The following is a 26,868-nucleotide window of genomic DNA, read 5'->3' as shown; positions in this document are numbered from 1 at the left end:
TAAATGGTCCCACAGGACAAAGCATTATTTTCAAAGCCTTGAGGGGTAATGTAATGTTTTCTGCTGACTTGCTTTGTGCCTGTTATCCCTTCTTTTCCTCCAGTTTCTCCCATTTGTAATGGAAATGTCTAGCTTATACCTGTTCTGCCATTGTACCTTTGGAAGCAGATAATTTGTATTCTGGATTTCACAGATGAAGAGGAATTTTTAGATTCTGGACTTGGAGTCAAGACTTTTGCTATGATATGATGGCATGAATATGTTTTGCATTTGCAAGAATGTGATTTTTGGGGGGTCAAAGGGTGGAATGTCATGGATTATGTCCCCCCAAAAATGTGTGTATCAATTTGGTTAGGCCATGATTCCCAGTATTCCCTGGTTGTCCTCCATTTTGTGATTGTAATTTTATGTTAAAGAGGATTAGGGTGGGATTATAACACCCTTACCAGGTCACATCCCTGATCCGATGTAAAGGGAGTTTCCATGGGGTGTGGCCTGTACCACCTTTTATCTTACAAGAGATAAAAGGAAAAGGAAGCAAACAGACTGTTGGGGACCTCATACGACCAAGAAAGCAGCGTGGGAGCAGAGTGCATCCTTTGGACCTGAGGTTCCTGTGTGGAGATGCTCCCAGACCCAGGGAAGGCTGATGACAAGTACCTTCCTCTAGAGCTGATAGAGAAAGCCTTCCCCTGGAGCTGGTGCCCTGAATTCGGACTCCTAGCCTACTGGACTGTGAGAGAATAAAATTGTCTTTGTTAAAGCCACCCACTTGTGGTAGCACTAGATAACTAAGACAATGAGTTTTTTATTTGGCCCGGTCCACAATTCAATGGTTGGTTGGATACTCATAACAGCCAGCCTATTCCGATGCTCTAATTTCCTCTGAGAGGGTTAGTTGTTGGTGTTTAAAAAGTGATTCTGAAATTGCTTTCCAGTCAAATTTTGGTGGGGAACATTTTACAGGTGCCATATTTACAGGCATCCTAACTGTTTTATTATTATTAGCTACTCCCTTCTTTTCACCATGATCACAAGTGAAATTATCATGGTCATAAACAAGGGCAGCATCTTCAAAGAGTGATAGGGAAATGGCTTGTTTAGCCGATCTTTCAGCTAAGCTGTTTCCTTTACTTTCCTCTATTCATGGAGCTCTTTTGGATTAGTGGACCTGGATTTTAATTACGCAATCTCAGAGGGGAGCAAAAGGGCCTCTAAGAGATCTGCTACTAAGGGCCCATTTTTAATTTGGATTCTAGAAGAAGTTAGGAAACCTCTTTGTTCCCTGAACGTGCCAAAATCATGAGTAACTACAAAAACATACCTGGAGTCTGTAAAAATATGTACTGACTGTCCAGAAGCCAATTTGCAAGACTTCGTAAGTGCAATGAGTTCAGTTTGCTGAAGTGAAGTGTCTTCAGGAAGGGTGCCACTTTCTGGAGCCTTGGGTTAGGTAGTCATGGCATATACTCCCTGGTAATATAAACTGGTAATTTCAGGCTTTAAATGTGACCCATCAACAAATAGAACTAAATCAGGATTCAATAATGGGGTTTCTTGTAAATCTGGTCTAGGAGACAAAAGCTGTTCGGTAAGATATAAGGAATCATAGGGTAGATGATCATCATTATTAGGTAAAGGTGACAATGTAGCAGAATTGAGAGAGGTTATAGTATATAACTGAATATAAGCAGCAGCCAAAAAGAGAATTTCGTAAGAAGTCAGCCTGCTGGCTGATTGATGTTGAATAAAGTGCTGAATTTAAAATGCCTACACCATATAACGGAGATAAAAGTCAAGAAAATTTCCTAAAACAATATCTGCTGTGGACTTGTCTGGCAGTTGCAGTGACTGCTCTAAGGCAAGGAGGGTAGCCCCTTGTGACAGGGTCCAGGTGGTGCTATAATAACCAATGGATCTCTGTTGTCCGTGTTTTTGAGTGAGGACTCCTAAAACATTCCCAGAAATCTCATGGAAAAAAAAGGTGAAAGGTCTCAATTAGGAAATGCTAAAGCCCAAGTGTTAGTGCTTCTTTTAGTGGAGTGATGGCCTTTTGGCCATGGTTGGAGAGCTGGAAGGGGTCAGGCTCTGGACTCTTTAGATAATGGTAAGGAGGTTGAGCCAGTAAAGGAAAACTAGACATCCAAGTTCAGCAATTTCTAGAGTCCTAGAAATTCCCTCAACTGTTTTTTGGTAGTAGGGACAGGATAAGCTAAGAAGGTCTCTTGTCTTTAGGGGTATATAGTGATCCCTTTTGCTGAAATAGTATGTCCCAAGTACTTAACAAAAGGTTGGGCTACCTGTAATTTTTCTCTGGGGGGTTTGTGACTTCCTCTGGAAAAACGTTGTAACGACAGGTTACTATCGGTAATAATGTATTGTAATAATGTAGACCTGAGTAAAGTCTGAAAACTTGCATGCAAAATCTGACAAAACAGGTGGGGGACTTGGGGAAATCATGCAGCAAGACAGACCAGGTAAATATTGACTGTCTGGATGCATCTGAATGCTATTAAAAAAAAAAAAAAAAAAAGCCCTGCAAAGATCAACTACTGTAAAGTGAGTTGCTTCAGGGGCGATGTTAGAGAGGTGCAGGTGAGGGTTAGTAACTATGGGGACTCTTAAGAATTAAATACAATTAATAGTACACAAGTCTTGTACAAATCTCCAGCCCTGATTGTTTAGTTTCTTAAAAGGGAAAACTGGAGTGCTGCAAGGACCAGTGCAAGGAATTATTAAGCCTTTAGCCAAAAAGCTTTGAATTATAGGAATAAGTCCTTCCTTAGCTTCTTGTTTTAAAGAAAAAAAAAATTTAGGGTATTGGAAAATTATAGGTAAGGGTTTAGAGGTATGTATTTGAATCTTAATTGGTTCAGCTGATATTGCCCAACCAACATCAGTAGAAGTAGTAGCCCATAACTTGCAGGTTTTTGTTGTTGTTAGGTGCCATCAAGTCAGCTCTGACTCACAGCAACCTATGTACATAAGAACAAAACACTGCCAGGTCCTGTGCCACTCTTACAATTGTTGTTATGTTTCAGCCAATGTGTCAATCCATCCTTTTGAGGGTCTTCCTCTGTTTTGCCAACTCTCTACCTTACCAAGCATGATGCTCTTCTCCAGGGACTGCTCCCTCCTGATAACATGTCCAAAGTATGTGAGATGAAGTCTTGCCATTCTTGCTTCTAAACAGCATTCTGGCTGTACTTCTTCCAAGACAGATTTGTTCATTCTTGCAGTCCAAGGCGTATTCAATATTCTTCACCAACACCGTAATTCAAAGGCATCAATTCTTCTCTGGACTTCTTTATTCATTGTCCAGCTTTCTCATGCATATGAGGCGACTGAAAACGCCATGGCTTGAGTCAGGTGCAACTTCGTCCGCAAAGTGACATGTTTGCTTTGTAACACTTTAAAGACATCTTTTTTTTTGCAGCTGATTTGCCCAATACAGTACATCATTTGATTTCTTGACTGTTGCTTCCTTGGGCATTGATAGTGGATCCAAATAAAATGAAATCCTTGACAACTTCAATCTTTTCTCCGTTTGTCATGATGTTGCTTACTGGTCCAGTTGTGAGGATTTTTGTTTTATGTTAAGGTGTAATCCATGCTTAAGGCTGTAGTCTTTGATCTTCATCAGTAAGTTCTTCAAGTTCTCTTTGCTTTCAGCAGGCAAGGTTGTGTCAACTACATATCTCAGATTATTAATGAGTCTTCTGTCAATCCTGGTGCTGCGTTCTTCATACAGGCCAGCTTCTCGGATTATCTGCTCAGCATACAGATTGAAAAAGTATGGTGAAAGGATACAACCCTGACGCACACCTTTGATGATTTTAAGCCACCACTATCTCTTTGTTCTGTTCAAATGACTACTTCTTGGTGTATGTACGAGTTCCTTATGAGCACAATTAAGTGTTCTGGAATTCCCATTCTTCATAATGTTATCCATAATTTGTTATGATCCACACAGTTGAATGCCTTTGCATAGTCAATAAAATGCAAGTAAACATCTTTCTGATGTTCTCTGCTTTAAGCCAAGATCTATCTGACACAGCCAGCAATATCCCTCATTCCACATCCTCTTCTGAATTCAGCTTTAGTTTCTGATAGTTCCCTGTTGATGCACTGCTGCAACCATTTTTGAATGATCTTTAGCAAAATTTTACTTGTGAATATTAATGATATTGTTCAGTAATTTCTGCATTCTGTTGGATCACCTTTCTTTGGGATGGGCACAAATATAGATCTTTCAGTCAGTTGCCCACATAGCTGTCTTCCAAACTTCTTGGCATAAACAAGTGAGTGCTTCCAGCGCTACCTCTGTTTGTGGAAACACCTCAGTTGGTAGTCCGTCAGTTCCTGGAGCCTTGTTTTTTTGCCAGTGGCTTCAGTGCAGCTTGACTTCATCCTTCAGCACCATCAGTTCTCAATCATGTGCTACCTCCTGAAATGGTTCAACATCAACCAATTCTTTTTGGAAGAGTGACTGTGTATTCCTTCAATCTTCTTTTGATGTTTCTTGCGTCATTTAATATTTTTCCTGTAGAATCTGTCAATATTGCAACCTGAGGCTGGAGTTTTCTCTTCAGTTCTTTCAGTTTGAAAAATGCCAATTGTATTCTTCACTGCTGGTTTTCTGTTGGTCTTTGCACATTTTATTATAATACTTTACTTTGTCTTCTTAAGCTGCCCTTTGAAATCTTCTGTTGAGCTCTTATTGCTATGCTAACATGGTCTTTCTCTACTTAGTCTCACCAAAAACCTTCTTTTCACAGAGGTTGAGGGGAAAAGGGGCTGGGGTGGGAGTGGGTGAAGAAACTCTGTTCCATTACACATACAACTATCTATCTTTGAATTCGAAAACCAGCACACACCACTTTGGGCTGCATTTACACCAGTTATCTGATCAGTCTCTGCAGTTACAGCAGTAATTGCTTGAGAAGGACAATGCTGTTCTAGGAGGCTCATTTTACAGCTGAGGACGCCGAGTGTCAAAGACACAGAGATGGTTAATAGTGGAGTCAGACCCATGCTTCATGCCTCTTCTTGCCTTCACACCAGTGAAGCAGTCACAGCAAACATGCTTTCAGGGACCCTTTCAGTGACAGACCAGTGGCCCCCACTTCACATTAGCCTCTACCATGTTGCTACCATGGTCCTTTGATGCAGACCTCACTCTACAAACCATGCTCCAACCTCACCTTTCCAATTCCAACCAAGCTCCCCATGGGCATGTACTACTATCTGGGCAGCATCCTCGTGTTAGTTTCCTAGAGCTGCCGTAACAAATTACCACAAACTGGGTGGCTTAAAACAACACTTCTGGAGGCTAGAGGTATGGAATTAAGGTGTTGGCAGGGCCATGCTCCTCTGAAGGCTCTAGGGAAGAATCCTTCCTTGACTCTTCCAGCATCTGGTGTCACCAAGAATTCCCTGACTTTCGGTACCATAACTGCAATCCCCACCTCCGTCTTCATGTGGCTGTCTTCCCTGTGTGATTTGTTCAACTTCATTTAATATAGGTCACTGCTTAATCTGTGCTTCAGCGAACTAACCAAATATTCTATTGTTTCCTAACACCTTGAGCTGAAATTGAATGAAGAATCTGTTCATCAGCCCATGGAGGTATGTGAGTCATGGGAAGCCTCCAGCTGATGCTTGACCAATGGACTGGGGACTTTCCATCCTCTACAGTGGTGTGAGCCATTTCCTTGATATAAATCTCTCTGTATATAGACATATACACTTGACTGGTTTTGCTCCTCTAGAAAATCCAGCCTAAGGCAAGGTTTCTCCTGGCTTACATGGTTGTAGGGGATGACAAACCCAAGATCAGCAAATAAGATGTCAGGCTTCAAGCTCATGGGCTGCAGAAGCTGATGAATCACAAAGTCAGCAGGTTCCTGGCTAAAGTCCCAAGAACCAGAGGTCAGTTGAAGATGAGCTGGATGCAGGATCCAAAGCAAGCCAGTACGTTTTGCTAGAACGTCCATATACATTGGATGTATGTGACAAATGGGGGATGATTATAGTAGACTACAAAATGTAGGATGACTACATCATTACGTATCTGTCAAATCACATCATTCCGTAATTGCCTGTCATGGTGTAAAATAAGGCTCCTTAAACCTGCTAAGGAGAAAGCAAAGGGTTTTACTGTCAAATAAAATGGTTCCAGAAGGGAACAGGGAAGCGCTCCTGTGTTCGAAAAGAGAGGGGGATTTTACACATGAGGGCTTGGGTTTGCAAAATGTCACGAGTAAATCTTCCTAAAGCCAATTTGCATAAGGATTTTTTTCATAACATTTTGCATAAACATTTTTGAGAACAGAATATTTTTGTCACAATCCTTTTAGAATATTCTTATCACATACTTAAACAAGCTTAACCACATAGTTGTTGACTCAGGATAGGGGCAAATTAATTCACGTGAGTCAGAAATTTAGTCATACCAAGGGTCTCCAACTTTACACTGCTTTCACATATTCTCCCCTTCTGATCATGAATTTCCCTAAAAATTCTTTGAATACCATTGTAAGAGTGTTTTGTTTTGTATGGGTTCTTTGCCTCAGATTTTAGATTGCTCTCACACACTGCCAAACGACTGAGAACCATGGTCCAGCCAAGCTGATACATAACCTTAACCATCACAGGCAGATGCCATGAAGCAAATTCAGTGTGAGTTTCCTGATTTTTCAAAGTACCCACTCCGCACCTCCAATCTGAATTTGGTTCCCCCATTAATAGGACTTGTCTGGGCTCTGCAGGCATTTGAGTTTGAAATCACTGACCAAATGTCAGAAATAAGCCGTTGGATCCTAACACAAAAACTAAGGTAATCCTACTTGGGCACCAAAGCCAAAGTTTGGGCAAGTAGGGCATTCGTACCTCCCTTTTGACAACACTGCCCCTCCCTCACTCTTCCTTCTGCTGGAGACCTCAGCACACTTCAGTTCTACTTCTCTCTAGGATGGAGTGATGGGGGCCTGATTCCAGCAGACCTTTTGAGAGACAAAGGAGGAAGGGAGCAGTAGTCTGGGGAAGCTCCTTGCCAGATCTGGAAAGATAACTCCTTGCCCCTGCCTCTGCTAGGCTAGGAGAAAGTCTATTTTCCCTTGGCATGGCTGAGGCTGCTACTGTGAATGGGAGATTTGGGTAATAGTCTGCACGGTTTTCTATTATCATCCTTTTTTCCCCAAGGAAGCTGTTGGTTTTGATTGCATTTCTTTCCCAAATGCACGGAAGGGGCCTTGGGATTATCAGGACTCCTCCTTCCTCAAACCCCTAGAGATTAAATATCCAGATCACTTTCCCTGTGGCTTCCAGTTCTGACCAGAAACAGAGTATTGGTGTTATGGAGGGAGTGCTGGCCAAGGTGCATTAGGCCAAATGTGGCAAAGGACAGGGCCCACGTTCCCAGGTGCTCCCACCCTTTTTCCCCACCTGAGCGGACTCAGGATCCTCTGGAAAGCTGACTTGAAGGTTAGAGTGGGTATAACCTGTGGGGCCAGTGACTCCTTTGACATTTTTCCATGCCTTGATTTGATGAAGTGTCAAAAACACTCAATGCTTTTTTGATTCTCAAACTCTGATACCCATTCTGTGGACCTGGCAAACTCCAACTGGGCAAACAAATTTGCTGCAGCCTAGGCAAGTCCTTTCCTGTGGATAGTTATTTCCCCAGGATGCTGGTTAAGAGCCAGGATATGCAGACTTGTCAAAAAACTGGACAATCTGGGCTCCCAATGAGGAGCACTAGACAGGCATGGCTAAAAGGCCAGGTCCTTGGAGTGAGAAACAGTGGAGGCTGAATGATTAGGTTGTCTTAGAGCAGTTATTACAATAATGTGGGAGTGTCACTAGCAGGGCTGGGTCCTAGGATTGGAGGGCAGAGAGGACACTGCTAAAGGTCCTTACACCTGGTATTAGAAATCTGTTTAGGGGTCTTTAGACCTATCATTGCTGACCTGACATATGGAATAGCCAAGAAGCCCAAGGCAACAAGACTGAAAAACAGTTTGGGCATAGTTAAAAGACCTGACCCTGGAACCTGGAAGGCCCTAGAAAGGTGACTTCAAGGTGAGGGACAATGGATGGTTAAAAGGACCTTGGAGCTAGGACAGGAACTGAGCATTAGAGACCAGCAATACTTTGATGGGTGGAGAAGATTCAGCAGATCAGAACAGAGACCAGAAAGAAGGAAAACCAGGCAAGGGAGCTTTCATAGAAGTCAACAGAAGAAGGTAGTAACAGAAAAAATGATCATTTAGGAGAAGAGGCAATTAAGTCCCTGGGGATATAGGACATTCCGTCCCTTTGCCTGGCATCTGTCTCCAAAACCTAGATCACTGCTCTCCCCATGCAAAGGATCAGATTCTTCGATAAATATATTTAGGACTTATTTTTTCTTATGGGTTGAATTCATTCAAGAAACTTGAAGTGTGTATTTGATTTCCATGTACCATTCAGGCAGGTGAGTAACAGAGCCTGAGCTATGGTTTACTAAAGAAAAATTTTATTACAAAGAGAAAGACAACAAAGCATCAGAAAGAAATGGTATATGAAAATAAAACAAGTCAGCCATTCTTAGATTACTTAATTAAATAAAACATTCTAATTTTCTATTCTATTTGGTTGCAGGATGCAGAAAAGTAGTCTATTTTGTTACTACTAACACTGCCACCTCGTACAGGTGGTCCGGAAGCTTCTCCAGAAACTCCCTCCGAGGTGGCTGAAGTTGTGGTTTGTCGTGGTAACATTTTGTCCTTTTAAGTCAGTTGTGGAGGGACAGGAGAACGAAGTCCCACCCAGACCCTGCCACACAGCTCTCCCTGCGTATCTTCTGGTAAAAGACAAGCACCTCACATTCTCCCTGCCCACATGCTTCTCCCCCCAAAAAAGAAAAGGGCTTTCTCTGATCGATAATGAAGTGTGCCTTTTCCCCAATTCTTGCCCCTTCTCCCTGCACACACAGAGCTTCTGGGTCCTCTGATGTGTGAGCAGTGATTTACAGTTAAAGCACTGGCCACACTAACTGTAAACATAAGACATCTCGTCTGAGTGTCTTACGATGCCTGGTGAGGACTGGCTCCTGGCTAAAGCCTCGGCTACACTCACTGCACACATATGGCTTCTACCCTGAGTGTGTCCTCTGGTGGAGAAGGAAGCTTGACTCCCGGTTAAAGCCTCGCCCACACTCCTTGCACAGATATGGCTTCTCCCCCGAGTGTGTCCCCTGGTGGGTAAGGAGGATTGACTTCTGGCTAAAGCCTCTTCCACACTCCAGGCACACATAAGGTTTCTCACCAGAATGCGTCCTCAAGTGTGTGATGAGATTTGACTTGTGGCTAAAGCCTCGCCCACACTCCTTGCACACATATGGCTTCTCCCCTGAGTGTGTCCTCTGGTGATTAAGGAGGACTGATTTCTGGGTAAAGCCTCGCCCACACTCATTGCAAACATAAGGCTTCTCTCCTGAGTGTGTCCTCTGGTGTATGAGGAGGCTTGATTTCTGGGTAAAGCCTTTGCCACACTCACTGCAAATATAAGGCTTCTTATCTGTGTGCTTCCATTGATGTCCAATGAGGCCTGACTTCTGGCTAAAGCCCCGCCCACACTCCAGGCACACATAAGGTTTCTCCCCTGAGTGCGTCCTCTGGTGTGTGATGAGATTTGACTTATGGCTAAAGCCTCGCCCACACTCCTTGCACTCATGTGGCTTCTCCCCTGAGTGTGTCCTCTGGTGCATAAGGAGGACTGACTTCTGGGTAAAGCCTCGCCCACACTCCTTGCACACATGTGGCTTCTCCCCTGTGTGTATCCTCTGGTGTAAAGGGAGACTTGACTCCCAGTTAAAGCCTTGTCCACAGTCCTTGCACACATGTGGCTTCTTCCCTGAGTGTGTCTTCTGGTGTATAAGGAGATCTGACTTTCGTCTAAAGCCTCGCTTACACTCCTTGCACACATGTGGTTTCTCCCCTGAGTGTGTCCTCTGGTGCAGAAAAAGGCCTGACTTCCGGCTAAAGCCTCGCCCACACTCCAAGCACAAGTAATGTTTCTCACGCGAGTGTGTTCTCTGGTGTCTAATTAGAGTTGACTGGTGGTTAAAACCTCGACAACACTCCTTGCACACATATTGCTTCTCCCCTGAGTGTATCCTCTCATGTAATAGAAGGCCCGATTCCCGATTAAAGCTTTGCCTGCACACCTTGCACACATGAGGCCTCTCCCGTGTGTGTGTCCTCTGGTGCATGAGGAGGACTGATTTCCGGGTAAACCCTCGCCCACACTCTCTACACACATAGGGCTTCTCCTGTGAGAGGGACCTCTGGTGTGTGAAGTCTGACTTCAGGCCACAGTCTGGTTCATCCTCTCTAGAGATGACTGCTCCTAATCTTGACATTTCTAATTCCTTCAACCCTTTGCCTCTTTCCACAGACTCTACCCCTTGGCCTGAGCTGGGCTCTATCCCTACCTCTGTGTTGCCTTCTCCAGGGCTTGCTGACTCTCTTTGGGGTGGGCTGGAGAACACCCTTGAAGTCTCTCCCTCCCCTGTCCTCCCACTCAGGGGTCTGGAGACTTCTCTGTCGTGACCTTCTGTGTTTTCCCTCCAGCAGCTGTTATCAGAATCCTGCCACTCTGGCTGCTTCTGATGCCCTGGGCTGGAATGCCCTGGATGGAAGTGATGTTGTGCACAGAAGCCTGGAAAGATCCGAAGCATGTGCTGGCTGAGGAATTGCTGACAGGAGACAGCCAGAAGGCAGGAGGAGCAGGGGTAGAGTTCTGGCTCTGGTTCTGCTGAAAAGAGAAAGGTTTCCGTTAGAGTGGCCGTAACTGTTCTTCTCTTATGACAGACAGCATCTCATTGCTGGAGTCCCTGGGTGGCACCATTAAGTACTTGACTACTAGCAAAAGGTTTGCAGTTCAGAAGACAGGTCTGGCGATCTGATTCTGAATAGTCACAGCCTTGAAAACCTTATGGAACAGTCCTACTCTGCGTACATGGGGTCATCATCCACTGGAATTGATTTGACGCAACTAACAATTTATTGCCACACTTTTAATTGACGATACATACAACACAATTTGTTTCTCACCAATAATTCATTTATATTCCATTTTTACAAATTACACTTTGTATTACAATCCAGAAGGGCCCCTGGTAGTGCACCGATCAAAAGGCTTGGCTGCTAACCAAAACGTTGGCGGTTTGAACCCACTTACTGATCTGTGAGAGAAAGATATGACAGTCTCCTTCTGTAAAAATTATAGCCTTGGAAACTATGGGGCAGTTCTACTCTGTCCTACAGGGTCACTATGATTCGGAATTGACTCGATGGCAGTGGGTCTGGGTACTGCAATCCAGATAACCCACACCAAAAACCTCTTCAACATGTCAGCCTGACTAAGAACGTCTCAAGTAAGTATCAGACGTAATTAACACTTTGTTATACAAAAACAAACAAAAAAACTCATTGCCATTGAGTCAATTCCAACTCATAGTGACCCTCTAAGACAGAGTAGAATTGCCCCGTTGAGTTTCCAAGGAGCGGCCGATGGATTTGAACTGCCGACATTTTGGTTAGCAGCCTAATGCTTAACCACTGAGCCACCAGGGCTCCCACTTGTGTTACAGTTAGCTTTTTTCTTCTACTAAAACCCTCTAAGCCATAGACACATTTGATATACACTGCGCATAACACTTTGCTAGTAGTTCGAAATATTTCTACAACCTGTGCAGAAATCTCCTTCATGATCTTTTACTATAAAAAGGAACAGACAGACATAAAAATGTGACTCATCTGGTGGGTTTCCAAATGTAGAAGATAGTATATGCGTGAAAATGGCATAGCAGTAGCGTCTGAACCTGTCCAACAGAAGGGATAATGACTAGAATCAGCCCAGAGCTGATTCCCATGAGGTGGTCAGACATACTTCCACCTTCCAACATTTTTACCAATTCTGACTCTAGCCGTCCTCCCCATAGCACTCTCTTCTTCTCTTACGGCTTAGATAATCCTTTGTAATGGCCACACAGAACTCACAGACCATACTTACAGTTAAGTGATTTATTAAAGAACTGGCTACAACTTGGGAGCAAGATCAGCAGGCTACAACTCAGATCAGGGTCAGGATCAGGAAGCCAGCAGACAGTCCCCCTTCTTCAGTGCAGGACAGCTCTCTCAGCAACTCTCGACAGTGCAGGCTTCCTCCTGGCCCCCTCAGGACAGGCTCCTTTTTGCACTGCCGTCTGTTGCCACCGACTCTGCCACCAGGCCCCTACCAGGCCATTCTCTGTCTTTAGTGTTACAGACCTTGACCCGTGTTACAGCTCTTTTAGGAGGTTCCTTGCCTGCTCTCTCTCTCTCTGCTGTTTTTCTTTTTTCTTTCTGCTTCTTTCTGCTGCTTCTCTTCCTGCTTCCTTCTACCTGAAAAAAATCTCTGTGGGGTTGGCTGTTAACATACACAAACTCCTCCGTTTTTCCAAAGAACCAAGGCAAAAGGCCACATAAAGGAACACCTTTCACTACAATATGCAATAGTGGTTATAGAAATTATGAATTAAATAAATCTAAATTACAGATTGCACAATCGTAATTAATGCTTATTCAGCTTTTTTATTTGTTAACCCTCTAAGTGATCTTTGTTTTAGTTTTTGACTATCTGTTTGCACTTTGCTTGCTTGGGCTGGGACTGCTGGACTGCCAAATTAATAATAACACTGCACTGGGACTGAGCCGCTCAAACGTGCTCAGATCCGGGGGCCTGGCAGCCTTGTCATGGCTGAGTCTCTCAGCAGGCTCTGGGCGCTCTCTCAGAGTGCTCTCTGAGTTTATTTACTCAGGTTCTCTGGGTGATCTAACTCTGGTTTGTTTCTACTTCTGGCCAGTAATCTCCTGTGAGACCATGTGGTGACTCCAGAGTTTGCAAGCTGAACTCTCAGTCTTGGCCTTTTGACCACCTGTGATTTGTCGCTGCTTTCCCTCTGGCTTACCTACAAGCGCACCAGGTCATTCAGACTACAGCCTGTTACACTCTACGTCTCTGAGGATTGGAGTGGGAGAAAGAATCTCTTTTGTGTCTATTCTGTATTAAACACGGGAACTGCAAGCTCACTACAGTTAACACCCTTGTTAAAGGAACCCCTTAAACTCACTATAATTCTACACCCTTATAAGTAAAAGTGTCGTTTCACTAAAGATCATTTAGGCCAACAGAGGCTACTCTGGGGAACTTTGATATCACGCTCTTTTACCCCTTAATATTTCTAAGGAACAATTATATTTATTTATATTAACCACACTACAATTATTACAATCAGGACATTTAATGGCACAATGTCCTTGTCAGGTGCCGTCGAGTCGATTTCAACTCATAGCAACCCCAGGTGGCGGACCTGAACTGTCCTACAGGGTTTCCCTGGCTGTAACCTTTATGGGAGCAGCTGACCAGGTCTTTTGTCCCACAGAGCTGTTGGGTGGGTTTGAAATTCCAACCTTTTTGTTGGCAGCCGAACATTTAACTGGTGCACCCTCAGGGCTCTTAATGGCACACTATCGTTACATTTATATAGAACTGACTCAAATTTAACTGGTGTGCTACAGGGTCACTATGAGTCGGAATCGACTCGATGGCACTGGATTTGGGGTTTTTTTTTGTTTGGTGTTTGTGTGCATTGTATGTGTTTATATGTATGTGTCTGTGTGTTTGTGTGTGATTTCCAAATATTTTTTAAAAACTTCTGACACCTCCAATTCCAATCCAAATCCAGATTCTTCCTAGCCTTCCCCATTCCATATTTGTATCTTCCTTCTCCAATAGTGAGAAACCTGGCTCCCAATATCAATATATTTATTCATTCACTTAATTTTAAAATTCAAAGAAAATGGTTTCAGAATAGCTGACCCATATGGATACAAAAGACAAATACACAAAATATAGTTCAAGATTTATGCACAGGGTTTTTTTTTTTTTTTGTCAATAGACGAGAAGCTGCCCAACTTTTTGTGTAAAGGATCAAATAGTAAATATTGTAAGCTTTGCAGACTACACGGTCTGTTCCAACTACTCAACTCTGCCGTAACAGAATGAAAGTAGCCACCAACAATACATGAACGAGTGGCTGTGTTCTGAACATTTTTTTTACAAAAATAGGTGGCAGGCCAGATTTGGCCTTTGGGCAGCAGTTTGCCAACCCTTGCTTTAGAATGAAGACATGGTCAAAGTTCTCTGTTCAAAAGTTAATTGGGTTCTTCTCTCCCTGTTCACTGTGGTCATGTTATTTACTTGAAATATAGTTAGATTTGTTTCTTTTTGTATTCTACTTTAGGGTTTTCCCCCCTTTCTTTGTTGACTTAGTTTCTTTGAGTACATCAAACACTAGTATGGTTCCAAAAGGGAAAAATTATTCAAAAAGGTAATCTCAGAGAAACAACCAAAAAATATGTATGTGGCTATCCAGGCAGGTATGTAGGTATACATGCGTATAAGAAGGTATACGCAAGTACAGATACGTGCAGGTACTGGTGTTACCTGTAGGTATATGCATGTACATGTTTGTGCATGCTGCATACATACTCATATATGCAATAAAGCACATGGGGGCACCGTTACGAGACTATCTAGACATATCCAAACGACTCACAGAATTGGTTTACTGGGTTAAAAGGCTTAAGACCATGGTCTCAGGACACAACTTAGTCAACTGGCATAGTATAGTTCATAAAGATGTTCTACACTCTAGTTTGGTGAGTAGCATCTAGGGTATGAAAAGTTTGCAACCAGTCATCTAAGATACACCTCTTGGTCTCTACTCCCCTGTAGCAAAAGAGAATGAAGGAAACCAAAGACTCAAAGAAGAAATCAGTCGACAGGACTAACAGACTAAACGAATCAGCCTATTCCAACCTGAGGCCAGAAGAACTAGATGGTGTCCGGCTACCACTGCCTACTGCTACTACAAGGACACAATAAAAGGTCCCAGATACAATGAGAGAAAGGAGAAAATTGTAAAACAAAATTCAAATTCACAAAACAAGGCCAGACCTACTGGATCAACAGAGACTAGAGGAACCCCCAAGGCTACTGCCCTAAGTTACCCTGTGAACTCAGCACTACAGCTACTTTAGTACTGGAAAAGTAGCTTTCAGCCCAATAACGTATGGACTTAAAAAAACACAATCTCACCCATGAGAAATGTGGTCCCTAAAACAATGAACTATGTGAGACGAAATGGTCAACATTTACCCAAAGTCAAAGAAGAGAAGGCAAGGAGAAGAAGGGAAGCTAGATCAAAGGAAACAGAACCAAAAGAATGGAAATGATGAGAATGCTGACACACTGTGAAAACTGTAGCCAATGTCAAGGAACAATGTGTATAAAAATTATTAAACGGGAACCTAATTTGTATATAAAGTTCACTGTTTTTTATCTCTCTCCTTAAACTCAAAGGTAAGCCCAATGAGGGCAGGAATTTCCAACTATTACATTTACTAACGTGTCCTGAGTACCTAGAACGTTATCTGACACATAGTAAAAACAAAACAAAACCATTTGCCATCAAGTTGATTCCAACTCAGAGCCACTGCACGCCTATAGAGTAGAACTGTTACATGGGATTTAGTTTTTGTTTTCTTACTCATTTTATTTATTCCATAGCGTTTTATTGGTTGTAATCTTTACGGAAGGAGATGTCCAGGTGACCTTCTTTGGTGTTGCTGGATAGGTTCGAATCACCAACCTCTAGGCTAATGGTTGAACACAAACTTTTTAGCCCAAAGAAAACCTTTGAAACCTAAAAAAACCTCACTGCCATCGAGTTGATTCTGACTCACAAGAGACCCTACGGGAAAGAGAAGGTCCCATAGGGTTTCCAAAGCTATAAATCTTTAAGGTAACAGAATACCATATCTTTCACCCACAGAGCAGCTGGTGGGTTTGAAATACCAACCTTTCTGTTAGTAACCAAGTGCTTAACCACTGTACCACCAGGCATCCTTTGGCACATAATGGCTGCCCAATAAATATTTACTGAATTATTGAAGGAAAAGAATAGAACACGTGCTCACCCAATGAGAGCAGATTGCTGTAAATGTCCAGCATCACGTCTTTGTATAAGTTCTTCTGCTCAGAGCTCAGTCTCTTCCATTCTGCCTCCGTGAAGACCACAGTGACATCCTCAAATGTAACAGGTTCCTACCATAAGCAATAAATCAATGCACAGCAAATCGCCATCAATTTTCCCAGTGAGAGGAGTTTAACTGGTGGCCCTCAAGAATCTGGATTTGAGGAAGTTCCTCTAGGTCTTTTCAGAGAACACAGTTCCCCATATCAAATTCTCCTGGACACGACTATACACCTGGCTTTGGGATAAAACCTGTGGGAGCACAAGTCATGCACAAAACCCATCCTGGCCCTCGCACACCTATGGCTTCACTGGAGACATGCTGTGTGAATCAGTTTGAAAGCACTAAGCAGTATTCAGGGAAGTGACTGAGAATTCATAATGGAGGAATATAAAGACAGGAGAGTATGGGACGGGCTAGAAAAGAGCCAAAGGCGTCATGGAGGTAGGGCTTGTGCTGGGCATGAAGGGACGGTGAAGATTTAAAGGAGAAGATGGAAGGAAACTTCAACTACAGAGAAAAGTGGGAGTGAACAGATGGGGTCTGGACAGAGCATTTCTGAGGAGTTCAGGAACTAAATGGGATCTGTAAAGTCACTGTCTTTGTGTCTGTATTTTAATGTCCTCTTCTAATAAAGTCCTTAACACTTCACTCATCAGGTAGAGTAGTATCTCATCTACGCAAAATAAGTGCCAAGAGAATGACAGTAATATTCCAGAAAAAGACATTTACAGATAACTTAATTTTTAAAAACAATGCACTTTAGCCCATCACCAGAGTCGATTCTGACTCATAGTGACCCTATAGGACACAGTGCAAGTGCCCTAAAGGGGTTCCAAAGCTGTAATCTTTACGGAAGCACACTGCTACATCTTCTTCCCATGGCTGGTGGGTTCGAACCACTGACCTTTCGATTAACAGCTGAATGTTTAATCACTGCGGCACCAGGGCTCCTACAAGTACTTTACTGAGGTATAATTTACAATCCATTTGCTTGATAATTCACCCACTTTAAATACAGGAACTCCATACTTTGCATAGTTCCAGTATGCAAGGATTTCAGCTACCATGGTTTAAATAACCCTGGTCCTCCAACAAAATAATTCATTTCAGTTGCCGTGGTACATTAACTGTAATTACATAAAGTACCAAATATAAATGCCACACAGGTGCGCATCAAGATCAGTCAGGAATCACATCACTTCTTTCAAAGTCCCGCTAATCTCAGGGGAGGGAGGGGGGCTGATGAAATCTATCAGGGCTGTGTAATGAAGTCAACAGAAGATCCGGGCACAGACGCTCCATGGGCTTCCTGGCTGGTGAGACAGCAGTGCATGTGAGATGGCAGCATATCCCTTTCTGGGTCATGGAAGCTCCGCAGTGGGAATCCTCCCAGACCTTGTTCTATGCGTCTCTTTATTTATATCACTTTTTGCTATAATAAAGCTATTATCATAAATACAGCATTTTTTGATAGTTCTGAGTCGTTCCAGCAAATTATCAAACCCAAAGAAATAGTGGCAGCCAACAGGTCAGAAATGAAGGAACTCAGGAGGAGACTCCCAAACTTGCAGCTGGTATCAAGAAGGGAGAACAGACACCCCAAATTTGCAGTCAGCAGTTCAGAAGTGAGGGTGTCGTGTGGGCTCTCAAACCTGTGTCTAGAATCTGCCTATCTGGCAGTGTGAAGAAGAGTATCCTTTTAAGTTGTGAGACTGACCTAGCTCCAGGTGGCCAGGGTCAGAGAAAGAAGTGCCATGTGGGCAGCTGTTGTCAGAACTGAAGAGAGAAGGGAAAAGTGAATGTTTTGATATTTTACATTTGATATTTTCAGATTTATTGACACAGTATCATATTCCTGTAAATAAGACTGGCCATTAAAGATGATGAAGCTACATGATGATATCTGAGATTCTATTTTTATTTTTCAATAATTTTTATTGTGCTTTAAGTGAAAGTTTACAAATCAAGTCAGTCTCTCACACAAAAACCCATACACACCTTGCTACACACTTCCAATTACTCTCCCCCTAATGAGAATTTTTTTTTTTTTTAATGAGACAGCCTGCTGTCTCCCTCTACTCTCTTTTCATGACCATTCCACCAGCTTCTAACCCCCTCCACCCTCTCATCTCCCCTCCAGGCAAGAGATGCCAACATAGTCTCAAGTGTCCATCTGATCCAAGAAGCTCCCTCCTCACCAGCATCCCTCTCCAACCCATCGTCCAGTCCAATCCATGTCTGAACGGTTGGCTTCGGGAATGGTTCCTGTCCTGGGCCAAAAGAAGGTCTGGGGGCCATGACCAGCGGGGTCCTTCTAGTCTCAATCAGACCATTAAGTCTCGTCTTATGAGAACTGGGGGTCTGTATCCCACTGCTCTCCTGCTCCCTCAGGGGTTCTCTGTTGTGTTCCCTGTCAGGGCAGTCATTGGTTGTAGCCGGGCACCATCTAGTTTTTCTGGTCTCAGGATGATGTAGTCTCTGGTTCATGTGGCCCTTTCTGTCTCTTGGGCTCGTCATCGCCTTGTGTCCTTGGTGTTCTTCATTCTCCTTTGATCCAGGTGGGTTGAGACCAATTGAAGCATCTTAGATGGCTGCTTGCTAACATTTAAGACCCCAGACGCCACTCTTCAAAGTGGGATGCAGAATGTTTTCTTAATAAGGTTTTATTATGCCAATTGACTTAGATGTCCCCTGAAACCATGGTCCCCAGACACCTGCCCCTGCTATGCTGGCCTTCGAAGCATTCAGTTTATTCAGGAAACTTCTTTGCTTTTCGTTTAGTCCAATTATGCTGACCTCCCCTGTATTGTGTGCTGTCTTTCCCTTCACCTAAAGTAGTTCTTATCTACTATCTAATTAGTGAATGCCCCTCTCCCACCCTCCCTCCCTCCCCCCTCTTGTAACCACAAAAGAATGTTTTCTTCTCAGTTTAAACTATTTCTCAAGTTCTTATAAGAGTGGTCTTATACAATATTTGTCCTTTTGCAACTGACTAATTTCACTCGGCGTAATGCCTTCCAGGTTCCTCCATGTTATGAAATGTTTCACAGATTCCTCACTGTTCTTTATCGATGTGTAATATTCCATTGTGTGACTATACCATAATTTATTTATCCACTTATCCGCTGATGGGCACCTTGGTTGCTTCCATCTTTTTGCTATTGTAAACAGTGCTGCAATAAATATGGGTGTGCATGTATCTGTTTGTGTAAAGGCTCTTATTATTCTAGGATATATTCCAAGGAGTGGGATTGCTGGATCGTATGGTAGTTCTATTTCTAGCTTTTTAAGGAAGCGCCAAATCGATTTCCAAAGTGGTTGTACCATTTTACATTCCCACCAGCAGCGTAGAAGTGTTCCAATGAGAATCTATTTTTATTATGCTAGTGGGTATTTGTTTTAAAATTCAATAATTAAAAAGTAAAAACATGCCCAGTATACAAGATGCTATCATTAGATAGTTACATGTATGGATTATGTAGTGAAATTTAATAGTACTTCCAAAAATTTTAATAACCTCATTGTTTCTCAAAAATATTCCTTAATTCTTAGAGGTTCCTGGATCTTAATATTAATCTTGGGCATATTTTCCAAAAATAAAAATAAAACGCAAAAATGGAGAAACCATTCTAAAATGTCTAACGGGGTACCTGACACGAAGGCATGAAACGCCTAAAAGTTCATCACCTTCTGCCTTGGAAAGACAGAGAATATATGTCTATTCTCTAGGAAATGAGGTACCATTTCAGAAAACTACGGTAATTTGAACTCACCAGTATTTTGGGCTTCCTCTTCTCTTGGGGCCAGTCAGTATCCTTAGAGAACAAACCTAAGGCAGAAAGAGAAGCTGTGAGAAAGCAGACCTCCCAGAATGTTCCCAGAGTAGCTCTTCTGAGCCCTGGGATGGAAGGAAGTAGCCACTTCACTCAGCTGTGGCCACTGGAGCATTCTCTCACCTGAACCTGGAACCTTGGTACCCCCTTCACCTCTCCAGACCCTACACAATGCTTACCTTTAGCCTCATGTTTTTGAGTCAATTTCTTCATGGTCTCCATACCTTCCCTGTTCTCTGAAGACAAAATTTTCTCCCAGTCCTGCTCTCCCCGGGCTGAAGGATCAGGCAATTTAATGGCCCCAGTGACTGCCTTGAAATTCTGCCACAGGGCCAGATGGAAGTTACTTCACCTTAAGATGGATTTCTGCTGCCTGCGGTGACTTCTTCAAACCTCAATTACAAAAGCCCTCTCATTTCCATGCATCCAGGACCTGTAGGTGGAGAAGTAAACTAATGCTGCTGGATCCTTCACTGTGTGCTAAACCCCTGTCCCCTCAGCAGGGATCCTGTCCTCTCTCACCCGTCTCACTCAACAATCACAAAATCTCAGTCTACTCGGCATCTCTGGATTTCCTACCTTTATTCATTTCTAGCCCACAAGCCCTCAAGTCTGTTCCCTGACACTCTCCCTTACCTGTCACAATTTACTGCACCCCTCTTGTCCCACACCTCAGATTCAAGCTCCATGTCCCAGATCAGTTTCTGCTACCTGAGTCAGAGAGAAGGGGAAACACAGGCTAAAGCCTGTGGAGGAGGAGCTTCTAAGATCTCCCTCCAGGCCCATCAGGGCAGCAGTAGTCAGCTTCCGACTCCCCCAGCCAAGGTTCCAGCTGCGTTCAATTCCCTATGTCCCTGCACTCTGAGGAGTTTGGGGTCTGAACTGAGTCCCTTCAGGCCTCACAACAACTTCTGCATAAATAACACCTCACCTTCCATTTCTGTGAGTATACGCCACATGACCCTATCAGTCAAGTCCTCCACTCATGTGGTCCAGAGGAGGCAGATGGTGGTAGGAGCTATGCCACCTTAGAAGCTCCTCAGCATCCTGTTCAGGACCTTAGCCCACGTGCCTACATCCGACTGCAGCCTTGTTGCTGTTGTTGGCTGCTGTTCAGTCAGTTCCCACTCGTGGTGACCTCACCTGTGCAAAGTAGAACTCCTTCATAAGGCTTTCAAGGCTGTGACCTTTAGGAAGCAGACTGCCAGGCCTATCTTCTGAGGTACCTCTGGGTGGGACTCCTTACCGCGGCCTTTAAGGCTAGCTGGGGATGCTCTCCTGACTCATCCCCCAACCCCTTTGGCAGAGCTGCTCACTCCCTCTTCTGTCCAACCTACACATCACCTTAATGAAACCATACTGCAATTTTTTAACTTAAATCACTGTATTTACTAGAATGTGAGCTTCTTGTAAGAAATGCACTGGTAATTTGCTAATCCTACTGATTAGGATAAAATAGGCTTCTGTGGGCAGATTTTATCATTTTCCCCTTCTTGATAAAAGGATTATGCTTCCCTGACCCTGACCTCAGTCTTGACCTTGTGACTTGCCTTGAGCAAGCATGTGAGTGAAAGTGACAATGGGATTTCCAAGTGCTGCAGGACTCCGCCATTTCTCTGTTCTTTTTCCTCTTTTGATGAGAGAAGTATGTTCCCAAAAGGGGCTCTCCTTCAGCCTTGGTTCTGCTGCAAAAGGTCATGGTGCAGAGCTAAAACCAACCCATGAAGGATGAGGAACAGTGTTGGGTTAAGGTTAGATGACTGAGTTTTTGGGGTCATGTGTTATTGCAGTACAACTTGGTCTGACCTGAGAAATACACCTCTCCTTCTCCCAGCAATAACAGTATCAGCAGCAAACATTTATAAAGCATTTACCGTACTAAACAGAGTTCCCTTAATCTTCACAACATGGCCAAGGTGAAGATATCACTATTATTTTCACTTGACAGAGGAGAAAACTGAAGCATTAAGAAGTTGGTTTACTTGTCCCTAAGGCCATACAGCTAACAATTGCTGGTGTCAAGCCCAGAATGCAAGATTCTCATTCTAAAGACCCTTCTCTTCACCAATGCCTAAAATAACGCCCACTGAAAAAATGACTACATGAAAAAGCAGAGTGACCAGATGTCCATACGGTACAAAACTCACCCTGAAGAAGGCAAGACCCTCAGAGTAAAGTGGAGGAAAGGGTTGGTATTGTTTAGGATGGGCTGTGTTATTTTGCAGTAAGAAACAACCTCTCGAAATCTCAGTGACAAAGTAATAAAGGCTTGTTTCTCACTCAGGTCCCATGTCCATCATGTGTCAATTGTAACTGTGCTCAATGTCATCTTCACTCCAGGGCCAAGGCCAACAGTGCAGCCTCTATTTGGAACATGGCCAGTGGAAACAGCAGAGAAAGGGAGTGAAGGAAGGAAATGAAACATGAAGAACCATAAACAAGAAACAATTAATTTCATGAATAAAAACCAATACAAAGCTGGTTCGTTCCTATGAGGTGGAGATTAAATACATGCCAGATTTCCATCTTCTCCAAGCTCCTGTGCCAGTCCTTCATCTTGGCGCCAGCTACTCCCTCTTACCTCAGTATTCTCCTCTCCCCCACTGGGTTCAGTAATTTGCTGCAACATCTCACAGAACTCATGAAATGTACTTACAGCTAAGTGGTTTTATTGGGATAAACTCAGGGGACAACTCAGAATAGTATGCAAGTTGAAAGTAACAGTACACAACTCAGCATGCAGTTGCCCAATCAGGACAGCTGTCTGCCATCAGGGCATCTGTCACTAACTGGCCCAGCTCACAGCCAGTGTAGCAGCTTGCTCAGCTCTCTTACCTGTTCTCTGCTATCAAGCCTCTCCGCTGTCAGGCCTCTCTGTAGCTATCTGGCTCAGCTCATAGCCAGCACAGCAGCTTCAGGCCACTCAGCTCCCACATGGCTCTGCCAGCTCAGCTTTTAGTCAGCATCTCTGTCTCTTTACCAGGGGGCCTCAAAAATCTGTGCTTTCCGGTCACTTATACACCCTGAGCCTCACTAGTTAACAAGACAGGGCCTCTCTCACCAGACCAGAGTTCAACCAATCTTCAGTTACCCATGAAATGTCAATTAACTTGGGTCTCGTTAATTACCAGCCCAGGCCAGATGAAAGTATCAAACCATCAAGCTTATCCAGGAAATGTCAATCAACACAGGGACTCCCCTAGGAAAAAGTATCAAACCCCCTGGGGTAGAAAATAAGCTGGGAGTCCCCTTCCTGCTCGACCAAGTTGCTTCTCCAGAGAGCTAGGGCAAAGGTAACAATTCTTCAGGGATAAGGGAAAGAGCTGCCAGTTTTTCCAAAGAACCATGATAAAATCCTGGATTCTCACTAAGACCCAGGAATTGAGGACCGCCAAAAAACCCTGGGGTTTCATAGCCCCAGCCACACCCCCTAATTGGAAAACATAAAAATGAAAGGGATTGGACTTGTCACCAGGAGGGATCAGTCCCTGGAGAAGGACATCATGCTTGGTAAATCAGAGGGTCAGCCAGAAAGAGGAAGATTTTCAACGAGATGATGGACACAGTGGCTGCAACAATGGGCGACGGTGGGTGTTGTCTCTTTGCCCCGGCTGAACTCATCCCTATAACCCAACTAACCCCGTGAATGCATGACCAGAGCAGCCGTCTCCATTAGGGAATTGCTTGTCCCAGACGAATTCCCTAGTAGCCTAGTGGTTAAGTGCTACGGCTGCTAACCAAAAGGTCAGCGGTTCAAATCCACTAGGCGCTCCTTTGAAACTCTATGGGGCAGTTCTACCCTGTCGTATAGGGTCGCTATGAGTCGGAATCGACTCGACGGCAGTGGTTTTTTTTTTTTTTTTTTAAGACTAATTCCACCGCCTTCAAAAAAGAAATATGAAGTTCTAGGTCACTCTCGCCCCAGCCCCAACCCGGGAACGGAAGGTCCACGGAGCCACCTGCAACTCAAGGATTCAAGGCTGTGTCTCCCCCAATTTCCTAGCCTCACATGTACATCCCGAGCCGCGCCCCCTTCTCCAAAAATGGAGCGTCCGGAACCGAAGGCGCCGAACCGCCGAGCGCAGCCCCCGCCCGCCGCCGGGCCCTCTCCCCTCCCGCCGAGCTCCACCTCGGGCCCTAACGCTAGGCCCAACCCTTCCCGACCCTCCTTACCGCGGGGAAAAGACGCCCGGGGGTCGGGGACCCTGAGGGTCTCGCTCGGTCCCTCCACTCACCGGCCGCGGGACTCCCCCAGAACTACAGTCCCCAGAATCCTCGCGGCCTGCGGCTCCCATTGGCCGTCACAGGAGCGGCTTCTGAGCCACGCGGGTCACGGACCCGGACGACAGCCACTGGGGCGACAGCCTCTCTGGTCACTTCTTAAAATACCCACTCATCAAACCCTAGTGGTTCCCCAGTGAAGTCTCCGTCCCTGCCCGCCTCAAACGCTACACTCGGGAGAAGTCTCCACAGCGGTTTCCGCGGGCGACTTCCGGACCCGCCCCTTGGCGCGCGGGATTGCGTACCAGGCACTTCCGGTCGGCGTGCCTGACCCGCCCAGCGCGCTGGCTGGGGCCGCTGGCTTTTGGCTTTTGCGCTAACTTTTCCTGCCGAAGCAGAACTGAATTCCCTGGGCGTAGGCAGCGTAAACATACACCTCATCACCCATGAGCTCCATATAGGCCTGGCCTCGTGCTGCCACGCACCTCCCAGCCTCATTTTCCTTACGGGAAACAGACCGGGAAAGCAAAGCAGGCTCCTGAAGTCTCAGGGGAGCCCTTAACCTCAACTCCTGCGCTTTCCTCTGTAGTCAAAGTTCTGTCAAAATTCTCAAGTTAGTAGCCAACTCTCACTCACAGGTTGAAGCCTGGCTCTCTGGCCTTTTTTCTAGTGTTTTAGAGTGAAACTTTAAGACTCTGCTAAAATAAAACAGACTTACTGAAAGCATAAGAAACATCCCCTAGGGCAGACGTTAGCAACACAAAGAAAAACCAAGGAATTCAAGGGGAGGCCATTTCTCGAGGATAGAGAGAGAGTGGAATCGGGAACCTCTCAGCAAGACTCTGATTGATTGACCCTCCCTTGACTTTCCCGGACTTCCCCAAGCTTGCCCTGGCTTGTCTTCTTCTTGTTGCTGGTAGGTGCTGTCCAGTGGGCTGCAACGCATAGCGACTCTAGGTACAACAGAATGAAATGCTGCCCAGTCCTGCACCATTCTCAAAATCATTGTTAGGCTTGAGCCCATCGTGGCAGTCACTGTGTCAAACCATCTCTTGAAGAGTCTTTCTTTTTCGCTCACCCCCTACTTTACCAAGCATGATGTCTTTCTCCAGGGACTGATCCCTGCTGATAATATGTCCAAATTATGCAAGACATAGTTTCACCATTCTTGCTTCTAAGGAGCATTTTGGCTGTACTTCTGAGGCAGACAGCCTCAGAGCCCAACCCTTATAAGAGATACCTGCTCTGGCCTATTCTCTTACGCAGAGCAGAATAAGCTGCACATTCTTCTGAAATTGTCCCTAACAAGATAACCACAGAGCAGGTCATAGATGGCCTCACCCCACCTCTGGGTGGAGACTTAACATCCTAATGAAGGAAAATTGACCTCTTCCTCTATCCCATTGGATCAAACCCTTGTCTAGAAAAAATACATAGTCATCCCCAAGCTCTGAGTGCCTGAATATTCATGATAAATTTGCATTTCCTTCTCTGCTGTCTGTAAAAGCCCACCTCCCCAAACAGCCTGCAATCAGCCTTGGAGGCAGCAGCCTTGACTGCTCCTTTCCTTGCCCAATGGAATAAGGGGGCCTTTCTTCTCCCACCTCAGCTTCTTGTTTATTGGCCGTAACAAGTCGCACCGAGCAGAACCTGGGGTTTCCACCAGCAACATTTCTTCTAAGACAGACTTGTTTGTTCTTTTGGCAGGTCCATGGTATATCCAATATTCTTCACCAACACCACAATTCGAAGGTGTCAATTCTTCTTCAGTTTTCCTTATTTATCGTCCAGCTTTCACATGCATATGAGGTGATTGAAAACACCATGGCTTTGGTCAGGTGCACCTTAGTCTTCAGGGTGACATCTTTGCTTTTTAAGACTTTAAAGAGGTGTTTTGCAGCAGTTTTGCCCGATACGATGCATCTTTTGATTTCTTGACTGCTGCTTCCATGGGTGTTGATTGTGGATCCAAGTAAAATGAAACCTTGACAACTTCAATCTTTTCTCAGTTTATCAGAATGTTCCTTATCCGTCCAGTTGTGAGGATTTTGGTTTTGTTTATGTTGAGGTGTAATCCATACTGAAGGCTGTGGTCTTTGATCTTCATTAGTAAGTGCTTTAAATCCTTTTCACTTTCAGCAAGCAAGGTTGTCATCTGCATAATGAAGATTGTTAATGAGTCTTCCTCCAATCCTGATGCCCCGTTCTTCTTCATATAGTCCAGCTTCGTGGATTTTTTGCTCAGCATACAGATTGAATAGGTATTGTGAAAGGATACAACCCTGACACACCTTTCCTGACTTCAAACCACTCAGTATCTCCTTGTTCTGTTCGAGCAACTGCCTCTTGATCTATGTACAGGTTCCTCATGAACACAATTAAGGGTTCTAAAACTCCCATTCTTCACAATGTTATCCATAATTTATTATGATCCACACAGTTGAATGCCTTTCATAGTCAATAAAACACTGGTAAATATCTTTCTAGTAATCTCTGTTTTCAGCTGAGATCCACCTGGCATCAGCAATGATATCCCTTGCTTCACATCCTCTTCTGAATCTGGCTTGAATTTCTGGCACTTCCCTATTGATACACTGCTGCAGCTCCTTCTGAATGATCTTCAGCAAAATTTTACTTGCATGTGATATTAGATACTGTTTGATAATTTCTGCATTCAGTTGGAT

The 26,868-nt window shown here is 44.2% G+C and overlaps 1 protein-coding gene across 7 annotated transcripts in view; it reads right to left on the bottom strand.

Annotated features, from left to right (window-relative positions):
• The window catches only part of LOC126067740 (zinc finger protein 343-like), a 213,047-nt gene extending 188,592 nt beyond the window's left edge, over positions 1-24,455 (bottom strand). For 4 of the 7 annotated variants that reach the window (XM_049869921.1, XM_049869918.1, XM_049869919.1 and 1 more), the window contains exon 1: positions 24,137-24,455. Coding sequence is in view for 2 of the 7 variants with exons in the window: in XM_049869924.1 (XP_049725881.1) it covers positions 9,137-10,800; positions 16,071-16,197; positions 19,904-19,959; positions 20,143-20,185 (1,890 nt within the window). In the remaining 5 variants the exon portion in view is untranslated. Of the gene's footprint in view, positions 1-8,536; positions 10,801-16,070; positions 16,198-19,903; positions 19,960-20,142; positions 20,397-24,136 lie in introns of those variants that run through there. The other 3 variants (XM_049869924.1, XM_049869920.1, XM_049869923.1) reach the window with 3 other exon arrangements.
• Positions 24,456-26,868: the final 2,413 nt, after the last annotated feature.

The sequence above is a fragment of the Elephas maximus genome, chromosome 25 (genome assembly GCF_024166365.1).
Source record: "Elephas maximus indicus isolate mEleMax1 chromosome 25, mEleMax1 primary haplotype, whole genome shotgun sequence".
Classification (NCBI taxonomy): domain Eukaryota; kingdom Metazoa; phylum Chordata; class Mammalia; order Proboscidea; family Elephantidae; genus Elephas; species Elephas maximus.
Note: the sequence above shows the minus strand (reverse complement) of the source record. Positions and strands in the feature narration are given on the sequence as shown.